The sequence below is a fragment of the Oncorhynchus keta genome, chromosome 8 (assembly GCF_023373465.1).
Source record: "Oncorhynchus keta strain PuntledgeMale-10-30-2019 chromosome 8, Oket_V2, whole genome shotgun sequence".
In the NCBI taxonomy this organism is placed as follows: domain Eukaryota; kingdom Metazoa; phylum Chordata; class Actinopteri; order Salmoniformes; family Salmonidae; genus Oncorhynchus; species Oncorhynchus keta.
Window position 1 is genome coordinate 22,613,767 of NC_068428.1, and position 20,165 is coordinate 22,633,931.

The 20,165-nt window shown below is 41.5% G+C and overlaps 1 protein-coding gene across 2 annotated transcripts; it reads left to right on the plus strand.

The window, feature by feature from the left end:
* The first annotated feature begins 369 nt into the window (after positions 1-369).
* On the plus strand, positions 370-19,959 carry lin9 (lin-9 DREAM MuvB core complex component). Of its 2 annotated transcripts, none has more exons than XM_035775106.2 (15): positions 370-506; positions 3,631-3,663; positions 6,229-6,314; positions 6,657-6,761; positions 7,011-7,138; positions 7,228-7,353; positions 7,646-7,803; positions 7,948-8,081; positions 8,355-8,480; positions 18,093-18,194; positions 18,281-18,361; positions 18,482-18,607; positions 18,887-19,069; positions 19,151-19,248; positions 19,407-19,959. In XM_035775106.2, the coding sequence occupies exons 1-15, from the start codon at positions 479-481 to the stop codon at positions 19,510-19,512; spliced, it is 1,620 nt and encodes a 539-aa protein (XP_035630999.1). In that variant the 5' UTR covers positions 370-478; the 3' UTR covers positions 19,513-19,959. The 2 variants fall into 2 exon arrangements, with proteins under 2 accessions (XP_035630999.1, XP_035630998.1); XM_035775105.2 differs by having other exon boundaries at positions 372-506; positions 7,008-7,138.
* The last annotated feature ends 206 nt before the right edge of the window (positions 19,960-20,165 follow it).

Consider the following 20,165-nt stretch of genomic DNA (forward strand, 5'->3'; position numbering starts at 1 on the left):
GATAAACTGCATACAGTAAGTGTATATTTTGTATTAAAAAAAAATATATATATATTGCTCATATGAGGTGGATTTTCATTTAAACAGAGCATTTGGCCAGGGCCGGGCACTTGCCTCATGCAGCATAATAGCTATGTGGAATGAGTGTTAGTCATGTGCTGCCACAGTACAGGAGGGGACTAAGCACGCACCCCTGAGGGCACCAGTGTTGAGGGTCAGCATGATTGGATGTGTTGTTTCCTACCCTCACCCTCTACCATTTCCATGCCATATTGGCTTAAATAACTAAATGCATGTATTTGATTGCTACCCAATTTAAGCATCCCTTTATATAAACAGTTTACATGATAGTAATAATGTTACTGTTTATCTAGGTGTAAACATAAATTCAGTCCATAAAAAATTGCCCTGGCAGACACTGTCCCAGAATGCATCTTGACAATATGGTCTTTGAAAAAAGCAGCGCGGCTAATTCAAGATGGCGGAGATGGACCAGCTAGACGAGAGTAAGTAATAACACGAATTTAACAAGACTTTTAAACTACCAATATAATTATGTGAGGAAATGTTTACTTTAGAACCTTGTATGTGTAACTGTTATTAACTGAATACTTGTCGCACTTTTTTCCTGAAGCGTTTGTAAACTAGTTTTCTAGACGCAAAAGCTAGTGAGCTAACGCTTGTTAGCAAGTTAGCTTGGGAAGCTAGCTGCTTACCGAGCTAACAAGCGTTAGCTCACATTAGTACGCTAGCTAGCTGCTCTAAAAATAATTAGGCGATTGTCATTATGGCTAACTAAAGGTTTGCAGGCTTGTTTGTTGCCCGTTAGCTAACAACCCTGAAATCTAACGTTACTTAGCTGAGCTTTGTTTGCTTACTTGATTTCTGAGTATTTGTATCTAACTTACTTAGCTACATTTAGCTAACTGTTAACGACTTACATACATTAAACACTGTTCCCTAAAATAAATAATTCGTATAGGTGTCTTGCTGTTTAAATATCTAAAAACAAATCGCCTATACGGCAGTCTTATCTGTCAAGACACTGACATAACAGCCCTCTAATGGGTGATGTGAGGGGGTCATACTGCTGGCTAGTTGTCATATTTGTCTAGTAACTGTTCTAGCCACAAACTGCCAATTTCCTCGGTATTTATCAAACATCGATTGTAGAGTTGAAATAAACTGTCAGACCACCTGCTATTCTTTCTATTTGTACCTAGCTAACTACCTTTGTCAATAATTGACCTTGGGTTATTGGGTTAATAAAGATCATTATCTCCAATGAGCATTATTTTGTCACAACACTTAGTATTTGCATGTACAGATGCCCCTGGGCTATACGGGGACTGCTGACTGGAACTAATCTCCTCCTCACTATGACACCACATTTTGGATTCTAACAAATATTACATTTGATTGACCTATGGGTTTTCTTATAGTGCCTGTAGAAAGCCTACCCCCCCCCTCCCTTTCAAAATAAAATTAGTTGATTTATAGCCGGAATAAATACATTTCCACCCCCATTGATCTACACATCCTACCACGCAACTTCCAAGTGAGAAATATCCTGTAATGTTTTAGAAGATCAAAGGGGTTGGATAAGTGTCCACCTCCTTTTAATATAAATCTTAAATTAGCTCAGGTGTAACCAATCACCTTAAATCACACACCAGGTTATTTAGCCTCCACCTGTGTAGTTATTAAAGTGATTTCATGATGTTTCAGGATAAAATCAGCAGTTCCTGTATGTGCCCTCTGCTGGGTTGGACATTGCAGAGCAAACACTTAACCATGAGAACCAGTAGGTTCTGAAAAGAACTCCAGGACAAAGTTGTTGAAAGGCACAGATCAGGGGATAGGTATAAAAATATTTTTAAAAGTCCTAAAATATCCCTTGGAGCATGGTCAAGATGATTTTATTAAGTGGAAGGTGTATGGCATCGCCAAGACCCGACCTAGATCAGGCTTGCTTCTAAACTGGATGACTGAGCAAGTAGGAGACTGAGCATAGAGGCTGACAAGAGTCCAAAGGCAACTTTGAAAGAGCTACAGGCTTTTATGGCCAAGACTGGTCAAAGTCTGTAAAAAAAAAAAGGGGGGTACCCTCGTCAGTTGCAAAATGCATTAAACCGAAATGTGTCGAACACAATTTAAACTCCTCTGAATCAGAGAGGTGCGGGTTGGCAAGAAGGAAGCCATTACTCAAGAAAACCCACCTTGAATCCTGTTTTGAAGTATATATAAAAAAATATTTAAAAAGGCATGTGTCAAAGTGTTGTGGTCTGATGAAACTACAATTGAAATGCAAATCGTTACGTTTATCAGTATGAAAGGGAAAATTAATTGAGCAATGTACAGAAAAGTCCTTGAGGGAAAACCTGCTGCCCTCTGCAAGAAAGTTGAAACTGGGATGGAAGTTCACCTTTTCAGCATGACATCACAATGACCTGATTCACACAGCCAAAGCTATAGTGGAATAAAAAGGTAAATGTCCCAGTCAGAGTCCGGACCTAAATCCAATCGAAAATGAATGTGTGGCATGACTTCGATTGCTGTCCTAATGAACTTGACAGAGCTTGAACCGTTTTGTAAAGAATAGTCAAATATCGCCAAATCTAGGCACTGACAGAAAAAATGTTAAGTTCAAGGGGTTTAGACTTTCCATAGGCACTGTACATTCGGTTTATTGGGAACACCCATCTTGTGCTGGGTCGGACCCCTCGTTGCCTCCAGATCAGCTAGAATTCTTCTGGGAATGAATTCTACAAAGTATGACTTTCAAATGTTTCTCAGTTGGTATCAAGGGACCTAACGTGTGGCAGAAATTTTTCCCACATGATTACACCATCGCTACCAGCCTGTACTGTCGACACCATTTAGGATGGGGCCGTGGACTCATGCTGCTTACGCCAAATCCTGCCATCATCATGCCACAATGGGATTTGTTGGACCAGGCAATGTTTTTCCACTCAATTGTGTTGCTCATGTGCCCACTTGAGCTGCTTCTACTTTTTAGCTGATAGGAATGGAACCCGGTGTGGGTTTCAGCTGCAATAGCCATCCGAGACAAGGAACGGTGAGTTGTGCGTTCTGAGATGCCATACTGCGTCGTTATATGCCTGTTTGTCGCCCGCCTGTTAGCTTGCAAGATTCTTGCCCTTCTTCGACCTTGCTCATCAACATGCTGTTTTCGTCCACAAGACTGCCGCTTACTGGAGGTTTTTTGATTGTCGCACCATTCTCTGTAAACCCTAGACACTGTTGTGCGTGAAAAGCCCAGAGGCCGGCCATTTCTGATGTACTGGAACCGGCGAACCTGCAACTGACCACAATACACGCTCAGTCTAAGTCACTCGTTTAGCCCATTTGTAACGTTCAACCAAACAGTAACTGGATGCCTGTCTGCCTGCGGTATATAGCAAGCCATGTCCACCTGACTCACTGTCTGTAGGAGTGAACCATTTTTGTGAATGGCCACTGAGTATGTAAATCCAAAATCATGAGTAAAGTCACTCAATCCTCAAACACCAAATGAGAGAAAGGATGAATAAGAATGCAGGATTTTGTTTAAGTGGAGGACAAATTCCATGTCAGTCTTGGATCATTCCCCTCTTCTCTTGATTGCAGGCTCTTCAGCAGAGGCGCTAGTCAGTCTGAAAGGTACTGTAGCTTAACACATTGCACTTATTATCCCTGTCTGTGTATGTAACCTTTGTATTGCATATACTGCATGCCCACGTTGACTGTTTTTCCCAAAAGGTTGGAGATGTCAGTCCCTCATTGGATTAGGAGTCTTTAAAAGTCTCTAATTACAAGCTTAAAAATGCAACACACAGGTGATGTGTCAGACTTGGAACTAAGCCCATTTGAACTCTTAACTTGTCAATTGTTATAGTCTTGGACCATCAATGTGCTTTATTCACTGATGTCATTGTCTGATGTGGTAAGTATGTAGTTCTAAGTAGTTACCTCTCCTTTCCTGTAAGACTACTGATTGCAGAATACTTAATAGGAGACATCAATAATGTGGAAACCAGTCCTTTCAGCTATGGCAGGGCTTGACATTAACTTTTTTTTAGCCACTTGTTCTTTGGACAACATTTACATTTAAGTCATTTAGCAGACGCTCTTATCCAGAGCGACTTACAAATTGGTGCATTCACCTTATGACATCCAGTGGAACAGCCACTTTACAATAGTGCATCTAAATCTTTTAAGGGGGGGGTGAGAAGGATTACTTTATCTTATCCTAGGTATTCCTTAAAGAGGTGGGGTTTCAGGTGTCTCCGGAAGGTGGTGATTGACTCCGCTGTCCTGGCGTCGTGAGGGAGTGTGTTCCACCATTGGGGAGCCAGAGCAGCGAACAGTTTTGACTGGGCTGAGCGGGAACTGTACTTCCTCAGTGGTAGGGAGGCGAGCAGGCCAGAGGTGGATGAACGCAGTGCCCTTGTTTGGGTGTAGGGCCTGATCAGAGCCTGGAGGTACTGAGGTGCCGTTCCCCTCACAGCTCCGTAGGCAAGCACCATGGTCTTGTAAAGTAGGACTGATTTAGCTTTTTACTTGTCCGAAACCTCAAGTCACACCATGGGCCAAAAAGGTGACAGAAAATTGTGTTGTATGATACAAGGAACCACTTCACAATAACATTCATTATTATTTACAATGGAAGGCTGCTGGTCTCTGATCCCATGTATAATACAGTATCTCCTGTTTGTGTCCTTGAGCAAAGCGCTTAACCTCCTCCCTCCATAAGATACTGCACTGATAAGCTGTCAACCCTCCATCTGGAGAGCTACCAGGTGTGCAGGCTTTGGCTCCAACCCTACTCAAAACACACCAGTCAACTTATCAAAGTCCTGTTGAGCAGCTGATTTAAAACATTTGGTGTAAAAGCCTGCACACCCAGTAGCTCTCCTGGAATCTCTTGGAGGATGGTTGGTCACCCTGCAACATTACTTTTTATGTATTTTATAAAATAATGAGTTACTTGTCAATAGGGTTGGGCACTATCCATACCTTCATACTGTGCCTGTTGCCACCCTGGGATATACGGTATTAATGGTAGTAACACCATAGGGGTGCTATTTTTTTAATCTTTCTTCAAATGTAAATAAAGACCCAAAAATGTCACTTAACAGAATTTTTACAAAATGCTAACAAGTAACGTTACTAAGGAATCCCCATAGCAGATGCTAGGTAAATATTGAAGTCCAGAGAGGACTTAAGAATAAATGTGGGGCATTTTAAGCCACGAACAATACTTTTCCAGAATTATATGGCCGGTATTGAATAGAGGAGAATCATTGCCAATTTTGAGTGCTTGAGGGACAGTTTTACAACTGGAGTAAGAAGCAATGGTTTCATCAACTGTCTGTCTGCCGTTTGCAGATATACACGAGTGCCGGAGGAAAGTTATTTTAGGATATCGGACATGACAATGACATTAATGCATGCTAATAGTTAACTAGTGAGAACCAACTATACAATATGTTTTGAATTGGCCATCTAGTTAGTCTATATGTCATTATTTTACCTGCTGCACAAATGGCTCTACCTCTCCTCTGGCAACTGCCTGCTGGCGCAACCAGGATTTTCATTGCTGACCAAAAATGTGCTATAACTGGGCAAATAACTCACTAATTAGCAATGAATATCAACAAATCAAATCAAATGTATTTATATAGCCCTTCGTACATCAGCTGATATCTCAAAGTGCTGTACAGAAACCCAGCCTAAAACCCCAAACAGCAAGCAATGCAGGTGTAGAAGAACAAATGTGCACACGTGGCTCGCTTTGATCTTAAAAATGCATTTCGCGACTGCATGATTGAAAGACCGCCCATGCCTGTCAATGTAGGCAGGCCTACAGTAATTATACTCCGACACAATTTGCAGAGATTGGGAGGACAGTGTGCAACACATTGCATCCAGAGGATACTGATCCAATTCTGATTGAAGCAGCCACATTAGATTTTTTTCAAATTTTGGGATTTTTTACTTGTCCATTTGGACAACCTTATTGCATTCTTTTTGTCTGACAATTTAATAACTTTTCATGGGCAAGGGGACAAGTGTAATTTTGAGCCCTGTATGGTCATGAAGTAAGGATACTAGGAAAGGAAGACATTTCAGAGTTTTGTGAAACAGACATTGAGAGAGCAGTGGTGATTTGTAAGATGCAAGTTTAATCTATTTTTGATAACGCCACATTTTGTGCATCTCCAGAGGGCAGTCTGTCAAATACTTTGAATGAGAAGCAAACAAAAGCTCACAACACAAGAGGAAGACACACCTTGGTGTCCATGGAAACGGTGAGATGGCCAATCTAGCACTTCATCAAATCTATCCTTTGAAACTCTAGGTCTCCTATCGATTTATCTGGTGACTTAATCACTGTTAATTAAGTGGACACTGATAGTCTTATCAGCACTTCCCATTAGCAGTTTGTCCAAGTTACCCGCAATGTTCTGATTTGCACGATCAGTTCTACCTTGAAACTTAATTTTTGTTCTCAACAAATCAGTGCCCCTGTTTCATCATAGATGGGGTAGGCGTGTGCTATAAGCAATACTATCTGCACATTTGAAAAACATTTTTATTAAGCATTGACATTATTCTCACCGATATGCTGACCCTCCTGTCCCTGTGTCTAGCCCACACGGAGCTCCAAGAGGAGCAGACTGTTCAGAGAGGAGGAGGAGCAGCGCCTCCCATCCAGATCCCCTAGAAGGAGCCAGAGGGTCACCTCTGTACCCCAGGTATAGCTCCGGCTCACACAGCTGGGCAAAGCATACCCTGTTGCTTCTGTAAAATAAATGCCTTGCTTTTGGCCAGCATCGTTGTCCTGTCCCCCTCTTTGCAAGTACACTACCTTCTTTCAACTCAGAGGTGACAGCATTGCCTCCTATAGATCAACTACTATAGCTCAGGATAACCCAGATGTGCTTTTGTAAACTATTTGGTGACTTCATTATTGTTAATTTGTTTTGATTGTTTTCTTTCAGAAGTTTGCTAATGTGACGACCCCAGATAAGAAAGTGTCTCAGAGAATCGGGCTGAGGTTGAGAAACCTTCTCAAACTTCCTAAAGCACACAAATGGTGCATCTACGAGTGGTTCTATTCTAACATAGATGGGTAAGCTACACTACCACGACAGCTGTATAACTTAAACACACACCCAGTGTGTAATTCCTTTGACCTCTGACACCTTTTCCTCCACCCAGACCTTTATTTGAAGGTGACAATGACTTCTGCCTGTGCCTGAAAGAATCCTTCCCCAACCTGAAGACCAGGAAGTTGACCCGTGTGGAGTGGGGTACAATCAGGAGACTGATGGGGAAACCCAGACGGTATTGTTCATTATTACAGCACATTCTCTTTTTTAAAGACTGACCTTCCAAATCTGCTTTGCATTTATTTATTTTTCTGTTTCCTTTTGAAGTGAGTAGATTGTCTCCATGAATATCCCTTTGTTTTTTTTAGTTTTTTCGAATAGCCAATGATACATCTTATGGACACCATGGATTCTCAGGGAAATATCCTGGAATGTTAATTAAAGAAACCTTCCTTGGTTGTCTTTCACGCATACCAAGAATACCAACTGTTTGTGTATAATTGACTTAGTTAAATGTTCCCCTTTAGGTGTTCGTCTGCGTTCTTTGCTGAGGAGCGGACTGCGCTGAGGCAGAAGAGGCAGAAGATGCGTATGCTGCAGCAGAGGAAGTTTTTCGACGTGGCACACTGCAAAGACCTCCCCGACGAGATCCCCTTGCCGCTCGTCATAGGAACCAAAGTCACCGGTAAAACACTGTAGTGATGGCAACCAAAATGACTTGTTAAATACCAGCAGCCCCTACCCTAAAAGTAGCTATCAGCAAACCTGTAGTCATAGCACCCAAAGTCCCCTTTAAATCTCCAGATTAGATGGATTCTGTGTGTTCCAGCTCGTCTTAGGGGAGTCCATGACGGCCTGTTCACTGGGCAGATCGATGCCGTGGATACGGGCGCTGCCACTTACCGTGTGACCTTTGACCGGAATGGGCTGGGCACACACACCGTGCCTGATTACGAAGTGCTGGTACGCCTGGTCTTCATTACTCATTCAGCATTGACATGTTAGAATGAGGGATTCTGACCGTGGCAAACATCAAACACACAGAGAAACCGGGGTCTGTCCATTACCAGCAGTGCTGTTGTCAACTTAAAAAGCAAAACATTTAGAAAAATCCTTCAATCACACACGCTACATGGAAATGACAAGGGAACAAGAAAAAGATGATGCAATAAATAACTTCCTGCTGTATTACCAACGATATGGTTGATTTAAATCTATTGTTTTTCCCCCCTCCAGAGTAATGAGCCCAACGAGACCATGCCCATCTCAACCTTCGCACAGAAACTGAGACCCTCCCGCTTCCAAAACTTCATGACCCCTCCCAGAGTGACCTACGCCTCCGCCACCACACCAGTCCTCATGGTAAGAAGGAAACGGTGCACATTGTACAGTACCAGTCAAAATTTGACACACCTACTCAATACAGGGTTTTTCTTTATTTTTACTATTTTCTACATTATAGAATAGTGAAGACATCAAAACTAATAATACTAAACTAATAATACATATGGAATACTGTACTAACCAAAAAGTGTTCAAAATATTTTATTTGAGAGAATTCAAATTGCCACCCTTTGCCTTAATGACAGATTTTCACACTCTTGGCATTCTCTCAACTTGCTTCATGCAGGGATGCAAACTAGTCACCTTTTGGTGAAATTCGCCTCAAAATAGGTGACCTACGTGATTCGTGTAGATCCGATGAGAAAAGTTTGTGCGGGGCTGCTTTGGATCACTACTGGCTGTAAGTGAACGAGTGATGCGCCTTTGGAGCAATACTGGCTGTATCCAAGGTTCAGCCAATCGTTCACATAACAATAGAATGCAGCACACTACTTAAGAGAGACACAACAACCAATGTGCTAGTTATGGCATCAGCGTATGCTGAAAGAGTGGAGAGTGGAATGGCAATTTACCAATTACAGCAGGGTGTCCCCTGAACGATAACAGAGGTAGGAGTGAAGCCTGACCACCGAGATGGGGGTGAAAAGGTGATGAACCGCACTTCATGCGCTTTAACCGAAAAACACCCGGCATTTGGAAAGTTTGAGCTGGGGGAGAAAGTGTGGCAGAACAAGTAGTGTTTAGAGGTGAAAGAAACACACACCTATTTTGGTGAGGTGCTGGCTAGCGGAGGGGAATGCTTACAAAAGTAAAGGAGGGCCGCACACTCTAGGAGCTCAGGTGCAAAAATATTTATGCCCAGCGTTTCGACAGACAAGCTGTCATCATCAGGGTATAATGACAAACATTGCGGGATGACTCATTTATATAATAGTGTCAAGACACACAGGTGCCCGTAATCATGGCCAGGTGTGGTCTGATATCATTGGTTCAACCTCATATTAAAATAACATACAAAAAACATAAATGGATAGTGTACGATCATAGATACAATTTGGCTACATACGCCTACAAACATTTACAATAGCAAAATCACAAGAATGACTTCAGATCAAAGTCTACATTGCGACCGAAAGGAGCAAGGGTCTTTAAATTAAAGATCCAAGCAGCCTCCCGTTTTAACAATAAATTGTCGAGGTCACCTCCTTCTACGGAGGGGGACATGTTCGGTGCCAATATAACGTAGAGACGAAATCGAGTGGTTTTCTTCCAAAAGGTTGGCCGCAACTGGGTAAGTTGAGTTTTTGCAGCTAATGGTGCTACGATGCTCCGAGATACGTACTTTTAATTTGCGCTTTGTTTTATCCACACAATTTTTACCACAAGGACAAGTTATAAGATAAATAGCACCCTTAGTGGAGCACGTGATGACACCTTTGATTGGGATCCGTTTCCCTGTTTGGGGGGTGTTTGAAGGATCTACATTTATAAGTGTCATTACATTGAGCACAGCCATTACACTTGTAGTTTCCATCCATTAGGGGCGCAAATAGACATTGTGCAGGGATATCATGGGGTGGTAAATCAGAGTTTACCAATTGTGAGATTTCTGCCCCGTGAGAATACGACCAAGGGAAAGTATCGGTAATGTGTTTTCAGACCATCATCGGATCTTAGAATGTGCCAATGTTTGTTCAGAGCACTTTGAATAGTGGGTAGTTTGTTTTTGCGAGACTGACCTTGAAAAAGGTCTAGTTTTGGGACAAGTATTGTTATGTATATTGCTACAGTAGCTGGATCGAAGTTGACGTTGGCTAGCCAGAGAAATGTTGAGCAATATTAGCCAACTTAACTGGTCACATAATTGAGTTTATGGTGTGAAAATTAGCTGGCTAATAAGGTCAGGCAGCTAACGTTAGCTTGTCTGATGTTGTAACCTAACCATTCGCTATAGTATTAACTGGTATTCGACCCCTTGCGGATGTGCCGAACCCCCCCTCTTCATTGCTGCGACTTGCTTGCTAGTTGAGAATTCTGCTCTTCACTCCGTTGTCATTTCAGCTACCAAAATGGTAATGAAGTGTGCCTTGCAGTCCCAAGATGGAAAGGGGGGATTTCGGCATGCAAGAAGATAGCCCCCCTCCCTTCTAATTTCCTTAATTTTGTAACCACAGTTCTGTGGCACACATCAGAGTCAAATACTTTCTATAGAACAAACTTCACGTCAGGATAGGAAACCGAAATGAATAACTAATGTGTGTGTTATATTAAACAGAGGAGGGAGTAAAATGTAGGCTGGGGGAGATTTTTGGCCCAACACCTTCACAAAGTGGTAGTTGCATACTGGACCCTGGCAATCTGTATGAAACTTGGTCATGTCAGCGAACTATCTGTAAACTGTTTTTCCCTCTACAGTATGTGGTTAATTTTCAGAATTAGAGAATTAGTTGAAAATGAGGCGTTGCTTGTTAAACAAGTGGATTCACTGATGAAGTGGAGCTGGGCCTGGCTTAAGCTAGATGCCACTATAGAGTTGAAAGGAACCCCAAACACTTTCCCTCTTTCTCACTTTTTCAATACAGTGGATTAAAAGGGGTATGCCAGGTGTACTCTCTGCCTGAAAGATGTCAATTATGCCAACAAAGGGTATCTTGCTCTTCTGGCACATTGTAGAATAATGTCCAAAGGCAGAAAGTGTATGACGTAATGTGCATTGTAGCCCAAATATGTTTTTGTTGTGTTGAACTTAGCAGTAACACGTGAGTGCGGGGGGATTATTAAATGTTTTACTCAGTGAACATTGTTTTTGCACACATGTAGCCTTGTGCACTTGATCGACGTCTACTATAGTTGCAACTATAATAGAGCAAAAATAGAATTCCATTCTATTTCCACTTTAAAACTTCTTATGGCTAGGCCTCGACAACATTCCGCTGAAAAGGCAGCACGCAAAATTCAAAAATATATTTTTAGAAATATATAACTTTCACACATGAAAAGTCCGATACACCAAATGAAAGAAACTTCTTGTTAATCTACCCATCGTGTCCGATTTCAAAAAGGCTTTACAGCGAAAGCACAACATATGATTGTTAGGTCAGAGCCAAGTCACAAAAAGAAATATAGATCAAATGAATCACTAACCTTTTGATGATCTTCATCAGAGGACACTCATAGGACATCATGTTACACAATACACAATGTTTTGTTCTATAATGTGCATATTTATATAAAAAAATCTCAGTTTACGTTGGCGCATTACGTTCAGTAATGTTTTTCTTCCAAAACATCTGGTGATTTTGCAGATGGCCACATCAAATCCCAGAAATACTCATAATAAACATTGATAAAAGATACAATTGTTATTCACAGAATTAAAGATATACTTCTCCATAATGCAACCGCTGTGTCAGATTTCAAGAACTTTACGGAAAAAGCATTGATTGGGCTCTGAGCATGGCGCTCAGAGCCCAATCCAGCCGAAGAAATATCCGCCATGTTGGAGTCAACAGAAGTCAGAAATAGCATTATAAATATTCACTTAACTTTGATCTTCATCAGAATGCACTCCCAGGAATCCCAGTTCGACAAATGTTTGATTTGTTCCATAGTCCAAGTCCATAATTTGTCTAAATAGCCACTTGTTGTTAGCGCGTTCAGCCCAGTAATCCATCTTCATGAGGCGCGAGCACTAGGTCCAGACAAAGTTGAAAAGTTCCGTTACAGTTCGTAGAAACATGTCAAATGACGTATGGATCTTAAGGATGTTTTTAATATAACTTCAATAATATTCCAAACTCAAAGAGCCCTTATGAGCCCCTCCTTTACAGTAGATGCCTGAAACAAGTTTCTAAAGACAGTTGACATCTAGTGGAAGCCTTGGGAAGTGCAATTTGACCTCATAGACACTATTCGGTAGGCCAAGCTTTGAAAAACTACAAACCTCGGATTTCCCACTTCCTGGTTTGATTTTTCTCAGGTTTTCGCCTGCCATATGAGTTCTGTTATACTCACAGACATCATTCAAATAGTTGTAGAAACTTCAGTGTTTTCTATCCAATACTACTAATAATATGCCAATATTAGCATCTGGAACTGAGTAGGAGGCAGTTTACTCTGGGCAAGCTTTTCATCCAAAAGTGAAAATGCTGCCCCCTGTCCTAAACAGATTAAGATGTGAAAAAAAACAAGTGCAATATTTAGGTGTGTGTGTGGTCACAAGCGTTCTATTATAAAGACTGTCATGGCTAACTGCAATATTAGTGTATAGTTTTTTTTCTCAAGACTTGAGTGTCATTTGCACTCTAGGCAACAAATAACATTGGATTGCTTTCTTTAACAAAAAATGTAGCTGTGAGTCAGGTTCACGTTAACCACTTTATTTTACACACAGAGACTGATCATGTAGATCCTATTCTTTGTTGTTTAATTAGTTAAAACCTGCATTTCCCCTTAGCAGGGATTTTTGTATTTTTTTGCAAGTTTCAGTACAACAAAAAAAGTTGCCTTTTTGGGCCCTCACCAGTTTGCATCCCTGTTCATGAGGTTGTCACCTGGAATGCTTTTCAATTAACAGGTGTGCCATATAAAAGTTAATTTGTGGAATTTCTTCCCTTAATCTCTTGCTCCTACCTGACACGCAGGCGTCCCATCTAGACATCTGGAAATGCAAATGCGCTACGCTAAATGCTAATAGTACTAGTTAAAACTCAAACGTTCATTAAAATACACATGCGGGGTATTGAATTAAAGCTACACTCGTTGTGAATCCAGGCAACAAGTCAGATTTTTAAAATGCTTTTCGGCGAAAGCATGAGAAGCTATTATCTGATAGCATGTAACACCCCAAAAGACCCGCAGGGGACGTAAACAAAATAATTAGCATAGTCGTCGATACACAAACCGCACAAATAAAATATAAAACATTCATTACCTTTGACCATTTTCTTTGTTGGCACTCCTAGATGTCCCATAATCACTATTGGGTCTTTTTTCCGATTAAATCGGTCCATATATAGCCTAGATATCGATCTATGAAGACTGTGTGATAAACGGAAAAAAATTGCGTCTTGTAACGTCATTTTTAAAACTTAAAAAAGTCGCCGATGAACTTTCACAAAACACTTCGAAATACTTTTGTAATGCAACTTTAGGTATTAGTACACGTTAATAAGCGACCAAATTGATCACGAGGCGATGTATATTCTTTAGCTGTTCGTCTGGAAATAATGTCCGGGTAAATCTCAACCAAAATATCCGGTCGGAGACCTGAAGAAATGGCTTGTCTCTTCTTCGTTTGACCAAGAAACAAAGCCTAGGCAAATGACAAGACTGTTGACATCGTGTGGAAGCTGTAGGTATTGCAACCTCAGCCCCATTTATTGTGGTTCGCCTTTATCAATGGGTTGAAGTGGCGGATGGATATATATTTCCATTTTCAGTGATCAGATTTTCCTGCGCTTTTCGATGAAATGCACGTTCTGTTATAGTCACAGCCGTGATTTAACCAGTTTTATAAATGTCTGAGTTTTCTATCTACACATACTAATCATATGCATATACTATATTCCTGGCATGAGCAGCAGGGCGCTGAAATGTTGCGCGATTTTTAACAGAATGTTCGAAAAAGTAGGGGGTAGGAGTAACAGGTTAACTTCTTCGATATAGGGGGCGCTCTTTTAATTTTTGGATAAAAAAAACGTTCCCGTTTTAAACAAGATATTTTGTCACAAAAAGATGCTCGACTACGCATATAATTGACAGCTTTGGAAAGAAAACACTCTGACGTTTCCAAAACTGCAAAGATATTATCTGTGAGTGTCACAGAACTGATGCTGCAGGCGAAACCAAGATGAAATTTCAAACAGGAAAAGCCGCAGATTTTGAAGGCGCGGTGTTCCAATGTCTCCTTATATGGCTGTGAATGCGCCAGGAATGAGCTTACACTTTCTGTCGTTTCCCCAAGGTGTCTGCAGCATTGTGACGTATTTGTAGGCATATCATTGGAAGACTACATTTACCAGGTGCTCGCTTGGTGTCGTACGTCGAAATCATTGCGTAATCTCCAGCTGCGTGTATTTTTCCATTTGCTTCAGAGGAGAAACCAAACTGCCACGAATGATTTATCATCGAATAGATATGTGAAAAACACCTTGAGGATTGATTCTAAACAACGTTTGCTATGTTTCTGTCGATATTATGGAGTTAATTTGGAAAAAAGTTTGCCGTTGTAATGACTGAATTTTCAGGGGTTTTTCTCAGCCAAACGTGATGAACAAAACAGAGCGATTTCTCCTACATTAATAATCTTTTTGGAAAAAGTGAACATTTGCTATCTAACTGAGAGTCTCCTCATTGAAAACATCTGAAGTTCATCAAAGGTAAATGATTTTATTTGAATGCTTTTCTTGTTTTTGTGAAAATGTTGCCTGCTGAATGCTAAGCTTAATGCTATGCTAGCTATCAATACTCTTACACAAATGCTTGTGTAACTATGGTTGAAAAGCATATTTTGAAAATCTGAGATGACAGTGTTAACAAAAGGCTAAGCTTGTGAGTAAATATATTTCTTTCATTTCATTTGCGATTTTCATGAATAGTTAATGTTGCGTTATGGTAATGAGCTTGAGGCTATGATTACGCTCCCGGATACGGGATTGCTCGACACAAGAAGTTAATGCGTTTGATCCAATCAGTTGTTGTGACAAGGTAAGGGTGGTATACATAAATACCAAATCCATATTATGGCAAGAGTTCAAATAAGCAAAGAGAAACGACAGTCCATCATTACTTTAAGACATGAAGATCAGTCAATCCGGAAAATGTCAAAAACAAGTGCAGTCACAAAAACCAAGCGCTGTGATGAAAACTGACTCGCATGAGGACCGACACAGGAAAGGAAGACCCTGAGTTACCTTTGCTGCAGAGGATACGTTCATTAGTTACTAGCCTCAGAAATTGCAGCCCAAATAAATGCTTGAGAGTTCAAGTAACAGACAGATCTCAACATCAACTGTTCAGAGGAGACTGTGTGAATCAGGCCTTCGTGGTGGAATTGCTGCAGAGAAATCACCACTGAAGGACAGAAATAAGAAGATACTTGCTTGGTCCAAGAAACACAAGCAATTGACATTAGACGGGTAAAAAGTTATCCTTGGATCTGGAATCCACGTTTCTTCGTGAGATGTGGTGTGGGTGAACAGATCTCATGTGTATTTCCCACCGTAAAGCATAGAGGAGGAGTTGTGATGGTGTGGGGTGCTTTGCTGGTGACACTGTCTGATTTAATTTAGAATTCAAGGCACACTTAACCACCATGGCTCCAAAGCATTCTGCAGCAATATGCCATCCCATCTGGTTTGCGCTCAGTGGGACTATCATTTGTTTTTCAACAGGACAATGACCCAACACACCTCCAGGCAATGTAAGGGCTATTTGACCAAGAATGAGGGTGATGGAGTGCTGCATCAGATGACATGGCCTCCACAATCACCTGGCCTCAACCAAAATGAGATGAGTTGGAATGCAGAGTGAAGGAAAAGCAGCCAACAAGTGCTCAGCATATGTGGGAACTCCTTCAAGACTGTTGGAAAAGCATTCCTCATGAGGCTGGTTGAGAGAATGCAAAGCAGTCATCAAGGAAAAGGGTGGCTACTTTGAAGAATATAAAATATATTTTGATTTGGTCATGGGTGAACCTCAGCCACGCTCAAGGTCCTAAACGATATAACCGCCATCGATAAGAGACCTTACTGTGCAGCAGTATTCATCAACCTGCCTAAGGCTTTCGATTCTGTCAATCACAACATTCTTATTGGCAGACTCAAATGATTGTTTAAATGCCTTGTTTACTCAAATGATTGCCTTGCCTGGTTCACCAACTACTTTGCAGACAGAGTTCCTTCCGTGTGTCACATCGGAGGGCCTGTTGTCCGGACCTCTGGCAGTCTCTATGGGGGTGCCACAGGGTTCATTTCTCGGGCCGTCTCTCTTCTCTGTATACATCAATGATGTCGCTCTTGCTGCTGGTGATTCTTTAATCCACCTCTATGCAGACGACACAATTCTGTATACCTCTGGCCCTGCTTTGGACACTGTGTTAACTAACCTCCAGGCGAACTTCAATGCCATACAACTCTCCTTCCGTGGCCTCCAGCTGCTCTTAAATGCAAGTAAAACTAAATGCATGCTCTTCTTCAACCAATCGCTGCCCACCCGTCCAGCATCACTACTCTGGACAGTTCTGACTTAGATTATGTGGACAACTACAAATACCTAGGTGTCTGGTTAAGACTGAACTCTCCTTCCAGACTCACATTAAACATCTCCAATCCAAAATTAAATCTAGAATCCGCTTCCTATTTCGCAACAAAGCATCCTTCACTCATGCTGCCAAACACCCTGGTAAAACTGACGATCCTAGACTTTGGCGATGTCATTTACAAAATAGCCTCCAACACTCTACTCAACAAACTGGATGCAGTCTATCACAGTGCCATCCGTTTTTTCACCAAAGCCCCATATACTACCCACCACTGCGACCTGTACGCTCTCGTTGGCAGGCCCTCGCTTCATACTCGTCACCAAACCCACTGGCTCCAGTTTATCTACCACTCTATGCTAGGGAAAGCCCTGCCTTATCTAAGCTCACTGGTCACCATAGCAGCACCCACTCGTAGCATGCGCTCCAGCAGGTGTATCCCACTGGTCACCCCCAAAGCCAATTCTTCCTTTGGCTGCCTTTCCTTCCAGTTCTCTGCTGCCAATGACTGGAACAAACTGCAAAAAACACTGAGGCTGGAGACTCATATTTCCCTCACTAGCTTTAAGCACCAGCTGTCAGAGCAGCTCACAGATCACTGCACCTGTACATAGCTCATCTGTAAATAGCCCATCCAACTACCTCATCCCCATACTATATTTATTTATCTTGCTCGTTTGCACCCCAGTATCTCTACTTGCACATTAATCTTCTGCACTTTTTACCATTTGTGTTTAATTGCTATATTGTAATTACTTTGCCACCATGGCCTATTTATTGCCTTACCTCCCTTATCCTACCTCATTTGCACATGCTGTATACAGACTTTTTCTACTGTATTATTGATTGTATATTTGTTTATTCCATATGTAACTCTGTATGTGTCCAAACTGCTTTGCTTTATCTTGGCCAGGTCGCAGTTGCAAATGAGAACTTGTTCTCAACTAGCCAACCTGGTTTAAATAAAGGTGAAATAAACATATTTTTTTAATACTTTTGATTTTGTTAAATCCTTTTTTTGGGTTACTACATGATTCCATATGTGTTATTTCATAGTTCGATGTCTTCACTATTATTCTACAATGTAGAAAATAGTAAAAATAAAGAAAAACCCTTGGATGAGTAGGTACGTCCAAACTTTTGACTGGTACTGTAGTTTCATCACTTCTAATCATTAATTTCTGAATTATGTCATCTGGGATACTGGTTAGGTATTATATTTACAGTGTTTGTGATAATTTGAGATCACTGTGAATGTTACATGTACTTCTATTGCTATAACATGATTATGACTGACCCTTTGTCTCTCAATTTAATTCAATATTGCTTTGCTTATTTGCCATGGGAATTTACACATATTCCTGTGACAGGACAATGATCCCCTCATCAGCCAGTCTCCATGGAAAAACAAACTCCCTGGAGCGGATGGGGACACGCTTGGAGGGTTCCCTGTCAAGTTCCTCGTCCAAGTGGTCAGTCTTCCTATCTTGACTCTGCTTCTAGGATAATATAGCATAATGTGAAGGTAAATGTCCCACTAAGAATCTCTCCCTCCTAGACGAGGCTCTCCAAGATCCTCATGATCAAGAAAGAACACGTCAAGCACTTGAAGGATATGAACGCAGAAGCTGAAAAACTGGTAGAGTCTCAGAGAAGACTAAATCCGTATTATGGCAGAATATGTTCCTAACAGTTTATTCCATCATAGAAATGGTAAATATATACAACTTAACATTAAATTGTGCTGTGTGTTTTGTAGAAGTCGTGCTCGATGCCTATAGGCCTAGAGTTCCAGAAGCGTTATGCCACCACAGTACTGGAGCTGGAGCAGCTCAATAAAGACCTGAACAAGGTGCTGCACGAGGTCCAGCAGTTCTGCTACGAGGTGACGACACACTGGCACATCTTTCGGTCTAATCTTAGTAAAGGGGCTATATTTGATTGTCTTGCAGCTACACGTGTAACAGATTGCCTTACCTCTGAGTGCATTTAGCAAGAAGGCATGAGACGAGCAAAACATCATCAATGAAGGGTGTCTAATGACGATATACTGATAAATTGCATATTTGTTTCCAAAGCTTAAATGAGCATCTTTATCTTTGGCTGGTCCCAGAACAGTTTATACAAGAATATGAATCGACACATGTCCCTCTGTCCTCTCCAGCTGGCCCCAGATCAGGGCATGGCTCCTGCGGACCGGCCCACAGAGCTGCGTCAGCGCTGTGAGGAGGAGGCCAAGGAGATGGTGCAGCAGACCAACACCCTCCGTGACGACCAGCAGTGCGTCTCCAACGCCAGCCTCACTCACCTCATCTCAGGCCTCACTGCCTTACTGCTGCAGATCAAGGTTAGTGTATGGTGCGCGCACACAGCATCACAGCACTACTCTATTTGTTTGCCTGAGCATGTATTTGTTTGTTTGTTCCAGTGTCTGGCTGAGGGAGGAGATCTGAACTCCTTCGAATTTAAATCACTCACTGACTCTCTGAATGACATAAAGAGCTCAATCGACCCCTCCAACCTCAGGTGAGTGCCTCTACAGTTCACATCCAATCTGCCCAATATTTCATCCCATTTAGCGCTATGCGAGGAGATGGATGACTGTGGTGAAAGACTTCAGAGGAAGGGATAGAAGATGGTGGGTGCATGTTCACCTAGTCTTAATGTTTGTCTTGCCTGTGCAGTTGTTTCCAGAACAACGTAGAGATTCACGTAGCCCATATCCAGAGTGGTCTGAGTCAGCTGGGAAACCTACACGCCTTTGCAGCCAACAACACCAACACAGTCTGAACACACACAAAGAGAGTGGCCTGGTCAGCATCAACTAAGTGGAACATGCACACTATCTCGAGTGACTGTGAAAGAAGAGGTCGGTTTGTGGCTCCCCTGACTTTCAATCAAAAAGCCCAAAGTGAAATGATCTGGCTCAACTTGTAGGCTGTTTCTGAGGTTGTGGGGAAATATCCTTACTTTTCTCACAGCTGTCTGTCATCCACGTTTGATTTTATTGTATATATGTATTTGAAAATGACTTGTTTACTGTAATGAACACAGACAAAATGTCATGTCAAACCTACCCTGGTCTACAGACTAGACTTTGGTCACTGCAAGAATTCACAACACAATTTCTGTTGTAGATTTATTCTATGGTCTCATGTGCCAAACAGTACTTCAAGCAGTTTCTATTATAATCCATATTTATTTTTAAGAGTTGGTGATAAAACAAGATTTACCATTTGGAGCTTCCCTTTGTGAGTCAATGTTTTGTGTTCCTTTACTCCACTGGTAGTAAGCACAGGGTAGGCTAAAGAATGTTTTGTAAAATTGTTTATTGTAGATATTTGTACAATACCTTTGAGTACTCTGATTTATCGTTAACATTTCTGTAACCTACTCAGAGATGGCTTTTGTAATTGTGTGCACTGAAGAGATTTTTTTGTATT

What these genes read in the sequence shown, in the direction of transcription:
- lin9 (XM_035775105.2), top strand. Translation starts at nt 479, where the DNA reads ATGGCGGAGATGGACCAGCTAGACGAGA. An exon ending in TTCTATTCTAACATAGATGG is followed by an intron (nt 7,139 to 7,227) that starts GTAAGCTACACT and finishes TCCTCCACCCAG; the next exon opens with ACCTTTATTTGAAGGTGACA. An exon ending in CATAGGAACCAAAGTCACCG is followed by an intron (nt 7,804 to 7,947) that starts GTAAAACACTGT and finishes TGTGTGTTCCAG; the next exon opens with CTCGTCTTAGGGGAGTCCAT.